This window comes from Cyprinodon variegatus, unplaced genomic scaffold (assembly GCF_000732505.1).
Source record: "Cyprinodon variegatus isolate N-32 unplaced genomic scaffold, C_variegatus-1.0 Scaffold51, whole genome shotgun sequence".
In the NCBI taxonomy this organism is placed as follows: Eukaryota; Metazoa; Chordata; class Actinopteri; order Cyprinodontiformes; family Cyprinodontidae; genus Cyprinodon; species Cyprinodon variegatus.
In genome coordinates, this window is record NW_015150504.1 from 1076936 (window position 1) to 1088700 (window position 11765).

Below are 11765 nucleotides of genomic sequence, written 5' to 3' on the forward strand. Positions count from 1 at the left end.
TATATATATATATATATAGTGAAAAACAAAAAAAACAAAACAACAAGCAGTACCTCCGTGGACCCCCTAGGGGTCGCGGACCCCCTGTTTGATCTATAGAAAATGTTCAATGAAGAAAATTTGGAAGAGTGAGCCATCGCCTTTTTCCATAGTCTTTGTGGTGGACCCGCTGCTACGTTCCTAGCCAGTGACGTAAGCACGTCAGAGGTCGGTGGGCGGAAAAGCGGTAGTGTGTCTCGAAATCGGAAGATAAAGCCCCAAACCGAACCGGGCCGTTTGATCCTGACGTTTCCCCAGAACCCGAAGGAGAAACCCCGGTTCGTCTCCAGCGTTAATGGCGGTCCCTGCAGCTCAGACGGATGTCCAAATGGACAGAGGCGCCCAGACGGTCCCCCCTGAGGACAACATTGACATCGACGAGAAAGAGTTAGAAAACATCACAAAGAAACAGCGAGAAGGAGACACGGCGACGCTGCCGCTGCACTCACCCTGGACCTTTTGGCTCGACAGGTAATGTTTGGGTTGGATCCGCCATGTCTGGCAGTGAGGGGCCCCTGGACAAGCAGCAACAACACACCGAGGCCACAGCGGCTCAGGCCTCTGGAGGCAAAACGTAGCTGCACAAATATTCACATTGAAGGCGCTCAGGAGCCTTTTCTGGTTGTTTCCACAAACACCACCTCCAGTTTGTGCAGGGAAAGACTTTTACCTGAAGGTTGTAAACAGAAATGAGTCCTGGAGCAGCAGAGTGGACCTCAGAGGAGACCCCTGTGGGGCCACTGTCCCCCTGAAGATACTTTGTGTTATCCAGCAGATTAGGGGCCCATCAGATGGTCTTCTTTTCTAAAATCATGATTACTACTTTTTTACTGATCTGTAAAAAAGCTCCTTTCTATCTACTAATTATGTGCTATTTACTTGTATGAAAATAGATCTTCTTCCTACCAGTTCTGTTTACATCTAGAGTTCAGATTATTTATTAACACTGAAAGGGAATATCATAATTCAGCCATTTTTTGTTGGTTTGTTTAAACTGTGCTAATTTTATCTACTAAAATCAAAGCAGTGCAGGTTGCAAATGTATCTAAAAGCTGATTGATTTGTTGCATTATTAGAATTTCCTTGTTCTTGGTCTAATCCTAATTTCTGTCATCTCCAAAATACATTTGTTTACATCTCGCCATATTACTGCAGAGGTCTGTTATTTATTGAAACAACCTGCTTTGCATGAATTAAACGGGTAAAAAAAAATGACTGAGGAACTGGAGCAGGAACAGACTTTCCTCTTTGTGCTTTTTATTGTTTACTTTAACCTCATTAAGCCAATGTTCCTATTAGTTGGCCAGTCATTAGATATTTGAAATAAACCTTTGGGTTAAAATTGTTTCCTCCATGTAGGGGATTATATAAATTAATTTAGTGAAACTCAGCCTTGCTCAGGTTGTTTTAATGTCTGTTCTGGTTAAAATGTATTTTTAGAATTTAAAATGCATCCAAAGACATACATTTATAGAAAATATAGGTAATATGTCAAACTATAGAAGCCAGCAGTAAAGCTGTGCTTTACAAAACGATGGGACATCTTTATGACCGTCACAGACGCTCATATGTAATCAGTCTGTCCTTGTTCCAGGTCGTTACCGGGGACAACGGCTGCAGAGTGTGAATCCAACCTAAAGAAGATCTACACCGTGGAAACTGTTCAGGTGAGATTTACCCACAGCTTAAGGAGCTGAGTCACCTAACGAGCCAAGAGATCAGGAGCATGACTGGGCTGATAGTCAGAGTGGGTTGGGAGGAGGTGCCCTGATGGAGGGGAATAAAGCACGCTGGGCTGCAGTCAGCTGACTGGATGATTCAGGAATTATCAACAGTCTAAGACTGACTGCAGTTTTTCAAGAGATCTAAAAGAGTCTGAGGGGGGTTTGTTCTTAGGATCATCACCTCAGGGTGGGCTTTTTCTCCCAAACTGTATCTTTAAACTTGTCTGATATTAATAACAGATGGTCCGTTATAAAGGAGAGATGTTTGTGATCTTTCACCTTCTCCTCATGGTGAGAGCCTCTAACTGTGAGCTGCGACTGGAAGGAGGGGTTCTGTGGATGTTCCACATGCTCTCAGGAAATTCTCCCATCATGTGTGAAAATGGTTCAAGTTAGCAAACACAAGATGGAAACTTTCCAAGTCTTTGTCGACTGGATCCAACTCTGAAACCAGGAGACAGAAGCGTTCCAGCTGTGGTTTTTATGTACATTTTTTGGGCTTTATTGAAACAAACTGCAGTCAGATAACGAAAGGGAGTGTGGTGTTAATGCTGTAATCACACCACGCTCTCTGCTGCAGCACAAAGTTCCAGGAAAATCCTGGAAAACCCTGCATCTGGCAGCTGGACCAGCAGGAACCCCAAGAATGTAACACCTGTTATCCAGCAGAGGGCGCTGGTGTACTGATGTAGAGGGTGAATGGTGGGATATAAAAAAAAAATCCAGATCTGATCTTGATGAGCGTTTCATAGATTTTGGTGTTCTGTTTCCAGATGTTCTGGGGTGTTTATAACAACATCCCTCCAGTCACAGCCCTGCCTCTCAGATGTAGCTACCACCTGATGCGAGGAGAGAGGAGACCGCTATGGTGAGTCCATCCCTGCAGCATCCCTTTGCTATCGGGTGCATGTAGATTAAATATTCCCTTAACGTCGTACACCACCAGATTTGTTCTCAGCTGCAAAATGATTCGTCTTCTACATTTTCTTAGCAACGTTGGTTGTTTGTTTTTTGGCATTTCTCTTCTGCACCATCAGGGAAGAAGAAAGTAATGCCAAAGGAGGAGTTTGGAAGATGAAAATCCCCAAAGAAAACAGTGTAAGTGCTGCGCTTGGTTTGCCTGCTCTTCCCATCCAGACGCGGCTCACTTCCTTATCGTCTGCTCTGTGTTTCAGTCTACGGTCTGGAAGGAGTTGTTACTTGCTACTATCGGGGAGCAGTTTGCAGATTACTGTGCATCAGGTATGTTTTGTTTTATGTTTCATTTTACGCAATCAGATCCCTTTCTCACATTTCTTCCTTTTTATTCCCCAGATGATGAGGTCGTCGGCGTCAGCGTTAGCGTTCGAGATCGAGAGGATGTGGTGCAAATATGGAACAAAGATGCAACTCTTGCTAATGAAGCAAATATCTTGGGGAAAGTCTATGAGCTGCTCCCGTATATATCCTTTAAAGCAGTTTTTTATAAGCGTAAGTATGGAAATGTATTTTTCTTTGCTCTTATTATGCATGAATGAATAAATTAGCCTAAAGGTATGCTGTGGAGTAAAGCTGCAAGGCACAGGCTGTAAATCTTATGATATTGGATGATATTGGTAAATCTTGCAACCGCGATTAAGTTTTTAAATGTTGCAATGGTGGTACTGCTTCCGATATGTGCCCAGTTTTTGTGCTCCATCACTGTGCATCCTGTCATTGGTGTCCACTCTCCTCCAGCAGACCTAAAAACATATTTAAATTCCTACAGAATTAGCATTTAACCTTCCACCATAGGGAGCAGAAGCAGCTTTCTGCACCCAGCAGCATTATGGGAGTCTGATTCTGGCTCCCTGCTAACTGCTAGCTCCCACAAACATAGGCTCTGGAGGAGTGATTTGGACATTTTTTAAATTGCAGAAATGTGCAATAAAACATAATCATTAGTCAAAATGAATGCCAGTGGTGTCCAGCTTTATATTTTGGAGTAATGGGGTCTGACCTGTTAGATTGGCCAATAGCCTCTACTTCTATAGGGCTTTATTAAGTCTGAAGACTCCAAAGTGCTTCATGAAATAAACAGAAAACACAAAAAGCATAAATAAAGTGATGAAATAATTGTTAAAATGATTGATTACTAATATAAAAAATAATAAATTGTTTATAAAGATTCACATTTTGAGAATTGGGATTATTTTCCCCCGCTCATCTCTTTGGGCTCTCATAGCTTTCCGTGACATCAGTTCCTCCCTCTTTTTGTCCTTCGATGATAAACTCATGATCTCATTACTGATAAACTATCTCTCCGTATAAGACCACCAGCTGCAAATGTTTATGTTTTTTAGTGGCTGTTGTGAAACAAGATTATTTTACAACATGTTTCACAGCTTGGATTTTGTTAAATTAATGTTACTCCTCAGAGGGAAATATTGAAATAAGAGCTATTTTTAAAGAAATATTGGATTTGGTAGGAAAAAATATATTTTAGTCCACATCCCCCAGCCCTATACTAGTCTTTAATGTAGGATATCACTGCTTTTAACTTTTTCACCTTTTAATGCTGACGCAGCATTATTACTGGGGGTCACCATGAATTGCTTCCAGTCTAAAGCAGACTTTCTGCCCAATTTAGAGAAATATTTCTCTTTCTCGTGCCTTTAATATCTTTATTTTCATTAAAACCTAAATCTAAACACTTTTATCTCCAATGATGCCAAGTTTAAACCCTGTAGTTGTAGCTTTAGCCTCTTCCTGTCCAGACGTGTAATGAAATGAATCCGCTCTCTTCCAGCTCATATGGATCATCATGCCTTTGAGGGAGGACGCTCAAGACATCATTAGACTGTAAAGCACTTTGTTTTTTTTAAAACCAGGACTCTGTATCTGCCTTCACAGTAGGCAACGTCCACAGCTTAGGTAAAGATAGTATTTTTGCTTTCAATGAGGAAAGGTTATCAATATATTTTTATATCTTTTAATGACTGCTGCCTTGTTTTAATCATAATATTGGTCCTGAAGCTCTGAGGGGTTCAGAGAGTTTAGATTGTGTGAATCTCATTGGAAAAGCATTAAGTAATAAGTGTAGGAGGAGGGGGGGGCTCTGCCTGTCTGTACTGACCCATTCCGGACTTCTGGACATTCAAGGGACCAACCATGTCATTCCTGGTGTAGAGGAAGGAATCATCCTCAATAGATTAGAGTATTATAGAGACTTTTATTGATCATTGCACACAGCCTTCTGTTTTTTGTAGGCTTTTTGTCCTTTTTTTTCTGTTATTTATGTAATTCTGAATGAAAACACATTAACGATCAGAATATTGCAGACCAATTGAAACCTTTTAAAATGAAACGTATGTTTAATACTTTAAGGTTGCTTTCTGTACTTTTAATCTGTCAAAAGAGCCTCTCTGAAGCACACATTCTGATTTATTGATTATAACCTTTCAGTTGCACCATCTAGTTTTTTATAAGCTGCGTTTTCCTGCTTCACACCATGAATCGGTTAGTTTGTTTGGTGCCAAAGCACTAGTGTGCTTTTCTGTTAAGAGGTTTGGGGTCGTCGTCATTCCTCTTTTTCATCCGGTTGGGCTTTTATTAGCTCAGATGGAGGGAATGTAACATTCAAAGTTTAATACCCATCAAGGTTGAACTTCACCCTGGCTTTTTATGTCTAAGCCATCGTAAAGGATCAAAGTGAAGTCCAGCACAGATGTGGCTTTATGATTATTTTTTTGTTTTAAAGCTTTGTTCTTATGGAAAGATTTTTTTTTTTTTTCCAAGTGTCTTTAGGAATGTTATGTTTTCATTTCTCCCCTTCCATCGCATTAGAAATGCTTTGCTACTTGACCTCTGATTTAGGTTACTGGTGTGAGGTAATGCTCCACATTTTTCCTCCTGCCGCTGCATGTTTCTACTTACAGTAATTCTAGTTTTCTTGCTGCGCCATAACCACTGCACACAGGGACGCTTTCTATCTAGTTCAGTGATATACTGTAGATGTTTAGGGGTAGGGAGATGGATTATGTTCCGGTTTAGCTTTAAGAAAGCTGAGGAAAGGTTTACTGTAGCCTGCTGCTTAGGGGGATAGAAAACCACCAGGTAGATCAGCTCCTGTCCATGGAATATTTCTCTTTTATCTGACGTTATTAAGCCATACCGTTCATCTAACACCCTTTGAAAGTTTTTTTCAATTAAATATACCCTCCAGTCATTTGTTTGTAATAAATCTCTTTTCAGGACGATGATTTAAAAAGAAGCATTTGTTTTCCCTCTGTAAAGCCCCTTTCTGCTGTGACATGGACAGATCAAATAAAATGGAGCTGAAAATCTTTCCTTCAGGTTTTTTCTTTTTTTTTTGAGTCTTTGCATTGAGAACATAAAGAACATTCAACTATATCTAAATATCTGCATGAAAATCTTTATGCAAATGAAATGAATCAAACAGGTGGTGAATTATTGAAGGTTGAGGAATCTGTTTTCACTGCCACTTTATAACATTTAGACTCCAACCCTGCAAACAAAGCTCACCGTGTTGCAATCAACAGGGTTTACTTAGAGGGGCTTTCCCCGCCCTCCATCTGACATATGATTGACTGAGATTGAGTTTACAGGAATATAATCTGGAGTGGATTCATTTCAGTCTTATTGGATGTGAATCAGACTAAATGAACGGGTTGGATTCTGGATCCACTTTTATTGGTAAAGTTCTGTGAAAGCTATACATTATTCTTACATTGCAGTTGAATATTAATACAATTAAAAATAAAATGCTGATGGTTAAATGCTTTCACATCAAAATGCTTTCTGGAAACTTGAACTATTCTACCTTCCTGTGGAACAAATTATGAATTATCTTCCAAGTGTTCATATGGACTATTGGCATTACAATTGTGTAAAGTCACACACTTAAAATAAACTTTCAGAATCGGTGCATCGACATCCTTAAATCTAAAAGGAAAGCTTTGATAGAAAACTCTGAAATAAAATCCAGATGTGTTTCAGGACCGGACAGATCCTACCATTTAATATACCGTTCTGTAAAGAAGGGGATGTTTTTGATGATCCAAGTTGGACGTTCTGAAGGAAAGCTGCTTGAAAACTCACACATAATTAAACCAAAGTGACATGCATTAATTATCAGGAATGTTTCTGATATATCAAACATAATAACTTAATACAGCCAATCCGAATAAAAGGAATGATAAAATTTACATAAAGAATTAGCCCTGAATCATGAAAACATCATAGACAATATGTGCTTTTACCATGCAATGTTTTAAATAATTGCCATATCTTTTTTCCCCTGTTAATGACATATATTCTGTATAATTAATCTGATAAATTCAATCCGTCAGAGAGAAAAGATGAAAAGTATTAAAGCATAGATGCATTAGTGATTCAGCTGAGTGTTCTCTGCATCCTAAGCCTTCACTCCTCCATGTTTTCCCACTGTTCCTGAAACAGGTTTTCCAACTCTGAAAGTAATGAGGGTTAAAGTCTGGAGCCCCCTTAAAGTCGTCTTGGGAAATTCTCTCAGGGTTTTTTTGAGATTTATTTGGGTCTACCAGAAAGAAAAAGAAAATCTCTGGGATTTTTAACATTATTGAAGAAATGTGTTTTAGAAAGGTGAAATCTTATTTCATTTTCAGTTTAAACTGTTCAAGAACAAAAACAGCTTTCATCTGAGACCCCCATCATGATGCTTCCACCTCTTATCTTTCAGTGTCTGTATAGGTATGGTTTGTCAATTTGTTGTTTTTATACCAAATGTACCTAAAGAGAGCCTGAAATTCAAGTTGGTCTCAGGTTTTTGGAAAATGTTCACAAGATTAGACCTTTCTTTGAAAAAAAAAACAAAAAAAACCAACCAGAACCCCTCACAGCGTCTTCAGTAGTCCTGTCTGGCCCTTATTGGTCTCCCTTTCCAGATAATGGAGACACTATATTACTGTTCCTCCATATTTCCTTACAGTCTTCACCATGCTATACTTCACATATAATGCTGCTGGAAACTTATTTTTTTTCCAATTAAAATCCGGTCTTTTCACCTCTCTAAGAAATCTGTAATCTGTTGAAATCTCAGGACTCTGCCGATCACGGATGAAGAAAATCCTACCACAGATGCTAAACTTTATTTTTTAATTACTGTTTACCAGAAAAGACTCATCCCTGCAGGTCAGCGAGAAAGTGCCTCAGAATGGTTTTATCTCATGGATGTGGCTTTAATGCATCCGACTTTTTTATTTATCTTCTTATATGAGGTGTGTTCAGCAGAAAAGGTCTTGAATAATAAATCATGTTTTGGTATTCATTTTATGTCTACTGTAAACAGATGAATCAGCTTTTCTACGTCCGCTGTATCAAACCAGTGTAAGGATCATGCTTCTTTAGCTCAATCCAACTATTATTGCAGCCTGCTTTACACAAAGCCCACCTGCACCTGATTTTGGGATGCAATGGCAAACATTATGTAGAACTTAACTAAAGCTTGTTATTTTAATAAATGTGTAATAAGGAATAAGATGTAGAGTACAGACTGGAAAATTATCAAAAGGAGGACTAAAAGTCCAATGTTTCAGTTATTTGTTAGAAAATGGAGGAAAGGCCAAACTGCGCTCCCAGTTGACATTTTAAAGAGCAGGTAGAACCAGACCTGGTATCCTTTGGTTCAGTCTCCTTGTTTGGTCAGACAGTGAGTGCCACAGCCCTCGGCAGCAGACCAGCATCTGAAACCCATCCACCCCCTCCCGCTCCTGGTAATCAAAAGCAGCCCCTGTTCATTAGCTTAATTACCTAATTAACAGAAAGCTAATTACACACAAAGGTGGAGAGGCTGTTATGTAACGGATGGTGATCCACACTCCATCATGTCGGGGCTCTGATCCACACAGCGCCTCGCCAGCACAAACATTCACAGGCGGCTCCACTGATCCTGTGTTGACATGCAGATTGAGTCACTGAACAATTAGAGAGAAGTTAATCTGATTCTTTCTACATTTGTTACCCCCTTCCACCCCCCCATCCCTTTATTTTATTCATTATATATGACACTAGATATAAAAATAATGTTAAACGTCAAAGTTTTTCCATCTATCTTCCTCTCTTTATTTCCCCACAAAGCTAGTTGAATTTGAGGCAAAGGTTATTATTTAGTGAAATACAAGCCAAACAGGCACTGAGAATGACCACTTTAAGCAAAGTGAGGGAAACCTACCACCAGGTTGTAGAAAATACTTTCTTTGAGCAATGGTGTAGGAAAAAACATCTGCATATTTTAATAAGACCGTGATTTCTTTAAAGAATGGGCTCTATCTGACTAGTAAAGTCTTTAAAGATGATGACACAGCCTCACTAGACCGTTAGTCAGCAGATAAAGAAGCTGATAAACTCCATTAGTCTCCCTTCAACAGATAAAAACAAGCAAAATTGGGTAACTTATCATTTTAAACTTAGCTGCAGAAAAATTTTGAACAGTGAATATTGTAACCAGAGAGATATGCAGGTAAACAGAGAAAAAAAAAAGTCTGCTAAGGTTTTATGGAAGCCTGGATGCAACGTTTAGATTATCTGCTTCGCTGATTCTGGTGTCTCTGGTCTCCTCCGGTTCTCTGGAGTTAGTTCAGCAACACCTGAGTTACTTAAACCTGTGCGATCAACGAAGCATGACTGTGGTCTTTAGATACTGGATGAAAGTCAGCAGATGACATGCCACCCAAACCATCACTGGCTGTGGACGCTTCCCACCACAGTTCAACAGCATTGATTTGGTGTCTCTCCAGTTATGTCATAAGTCGCCCCTTTGTTCGATTTGTCTGTGTGAGGTGTTTCTTGATGCTCTGCCCCCAGCCTGAGCCCCTCCTTCTGAAGCTCCCCCTCGTTCCTCAGTGGTCTAGTTATCCATGTTTTTGGTTCACTTCTTCCTGCCAAATGTTTTCCTACCTCTTAGATTTCTACCACTAACGCCCCCTCTCTGAAAAGCCAGCCTGTATCCGGGTGTCTTTTCATGGCTTCTTCTGGACATATGTCCACTCAGCAGTCTGATGGTGCAGCCTCATGACCCAGACTGAGAGACCATTTAAAGCTCAGTAAACCTTTGCAGGTGTCTTTTAAAAGGTAATAAACAGAAAAGGGTAAAACATTATGAGATTTAAACCTTTTACTTTTGTTACAATATTCTTCAAATGTAGCGTTTCACACCAATTCAGACTAAGAACTCTGTAGATATGTTGGATAACCATGCATTTAAAAAAAATATATTTTATTTAACCATTTATTTTATTATTAAAATTTGATTCATTTCTTGTAATCGTCCCTTTGGTTTATCTAGATGTGTTTTAAAGTAACAATAGCTGAGTGCATAAATCTTAAACTTAACCTTCTGCCTCTGTTAGTTTCAACCAGAGTTACTGCAGTAGAGACGAAGGCTGTTTGAAAGAGGAAACCGGGCAAAAGGCTTTGCTGAGATTTCTTTTGCAGATGCAGACGCGACTTGAAGTTGCTGAGTGATGCATTAAAATAAACTGTGCAAAAAGCTTTTTTTTATATAAGTTTGGTGTCAGTCTTGCTTTCCGTACAATAACATAAAGCAGGAACACATGCTGTGCTAAAGTATGCATACTCTCTGAACCTACTTTACTTTACCTCAGAGATTTTTAATGTAATGTTTTTTACAAAGCAATATATAAAAAGTAAGTGGAAAAAATAAGAGGGATGGCATTAAAAGTGTTCAACAAATGAAATTTGGTAAAGTGAGGGTGATGGTCATTGTTGTCCTCATGAGGCTTTGACCCGCTGCAACAGATGCCTCCACCTGAGCTCTGTATCTCTGCTATTCCTTCAGAGTAACCAAGCACCTCTTGACTTCTTCTCTGATTAACACACTCATTTTAAGGTGGACATCCATATCTGGGTAGGTTTTCTGTTGTGCAGGCTTCTTCTTATTTTCAAATGATTAATTAAGAAGGCTTACAAGATGTTTGAACCATAGGAGGTGGCTTTATGACCTCTCAGACCTTCAAAGAACAACAGAATTTCTACTAAAAAAAAATAAAATAATAGGCAAACCTGCAATTCCTAATAATTATACTGGAATAATAAAGGTTTTATCAGTGATAATAAAACATAAACCAAATAAAGTCTCTAAGATCAATTCTATTGTGAGGATTATTAATGTTACTGTAAACAGCAACACAACAAATCTAAAAGTGAAATGCTTTCCAATTAGAAAGAATGGTCAAAAGGTGGCGCTATTTACCAAGGAACAGCAGTTCAACTTCCAAGCCTTTCTCAGATGGAGCAACAGCTACAGCCATTCAGTGAGATCAGCAATCCCCTCTCAACCCTGGATAAGTTCATAAAAAATAAAATAAGAGTTACCATTGGACTAAAGACAACAGTTAAACTGTTTTTTTTTTCCCCTAGGAAAAACTGGAAATAAATGTTTGAGAGAGGTATACTTAGTGGAAAAAAAAAAAAATCAATTTTTTTGACAAAGTGTGCAGAACATTTTATCACAACATTCAGTCCAAACAGAGACCTTATTAATCTTCTCTGCTGACATTTAGGCACAGGGAAAATCAGGCCCACGCATCTGAGATTGTAGCTACATTGTACTAAGAGAAGCTTCACTCTCCTTATCTCAACTGTCCTTTTCTAAAACGTATCAGATCTCTTTCAACATTCAAACTGGAGTATATGAATGTTTGCTTTCTTTCCAGTTTCAGGCCATTACTTTTGAAGAGTTACACTGTAAACACTAACTTTGAAATACATTAAATAATAGCCACTATTACAATTTAAATTTAGATTTATATCAGCATTTAAATGTTGAGTTGAATAAAGGATGTTTTTTGTTTTGTTTTAGATCCTACTTAAATATTTTATTAGCATTTAGTTAATTTAACCTTTATTGCTGTATGTTGTGTGTAGTTTACCATTATGGAACACATGTTTGCATGAGCTGTTTTATTTATAAATCTATATATATGCATAAGAATATATCAATAATTACCATAAAACTTGTTTTTT

The 11765-nt window shown here is 38.7% G+C and overlaps 1 protein-coding gene across 1 annotated transcript; it reads left to right on the top strand.

Moving 5' to 3' along the window:
* The first annotated feature begins 194 nt into the window (after window positions 1–194).
* On the top strand, window positions 195–6061 carry eif4e3 (eukaryotic translation initiation factor 4E family member 3). The gene is made up of 7 exons (XM_015371022.1): window positions 195–510; window positions 1634–1706; window positions 2537–2631; window positions 2801–2861; window positions 2939–3005; window positions 3078–3233; window positions 4531–6061. The coding sequence occupies exons 1-7, from the start codon at window positions 335–337 to the stop codon at window positions 4578–4580; spliced, it is 678 nt and encodes a 225-aa protein (XP_015226508.1). The 5' UTR covers window positions 195–334; the 3' UTR covers window positions 4581–6061.
* Window positions 6062–11765: the final 5704 nt, after the last annotated feature.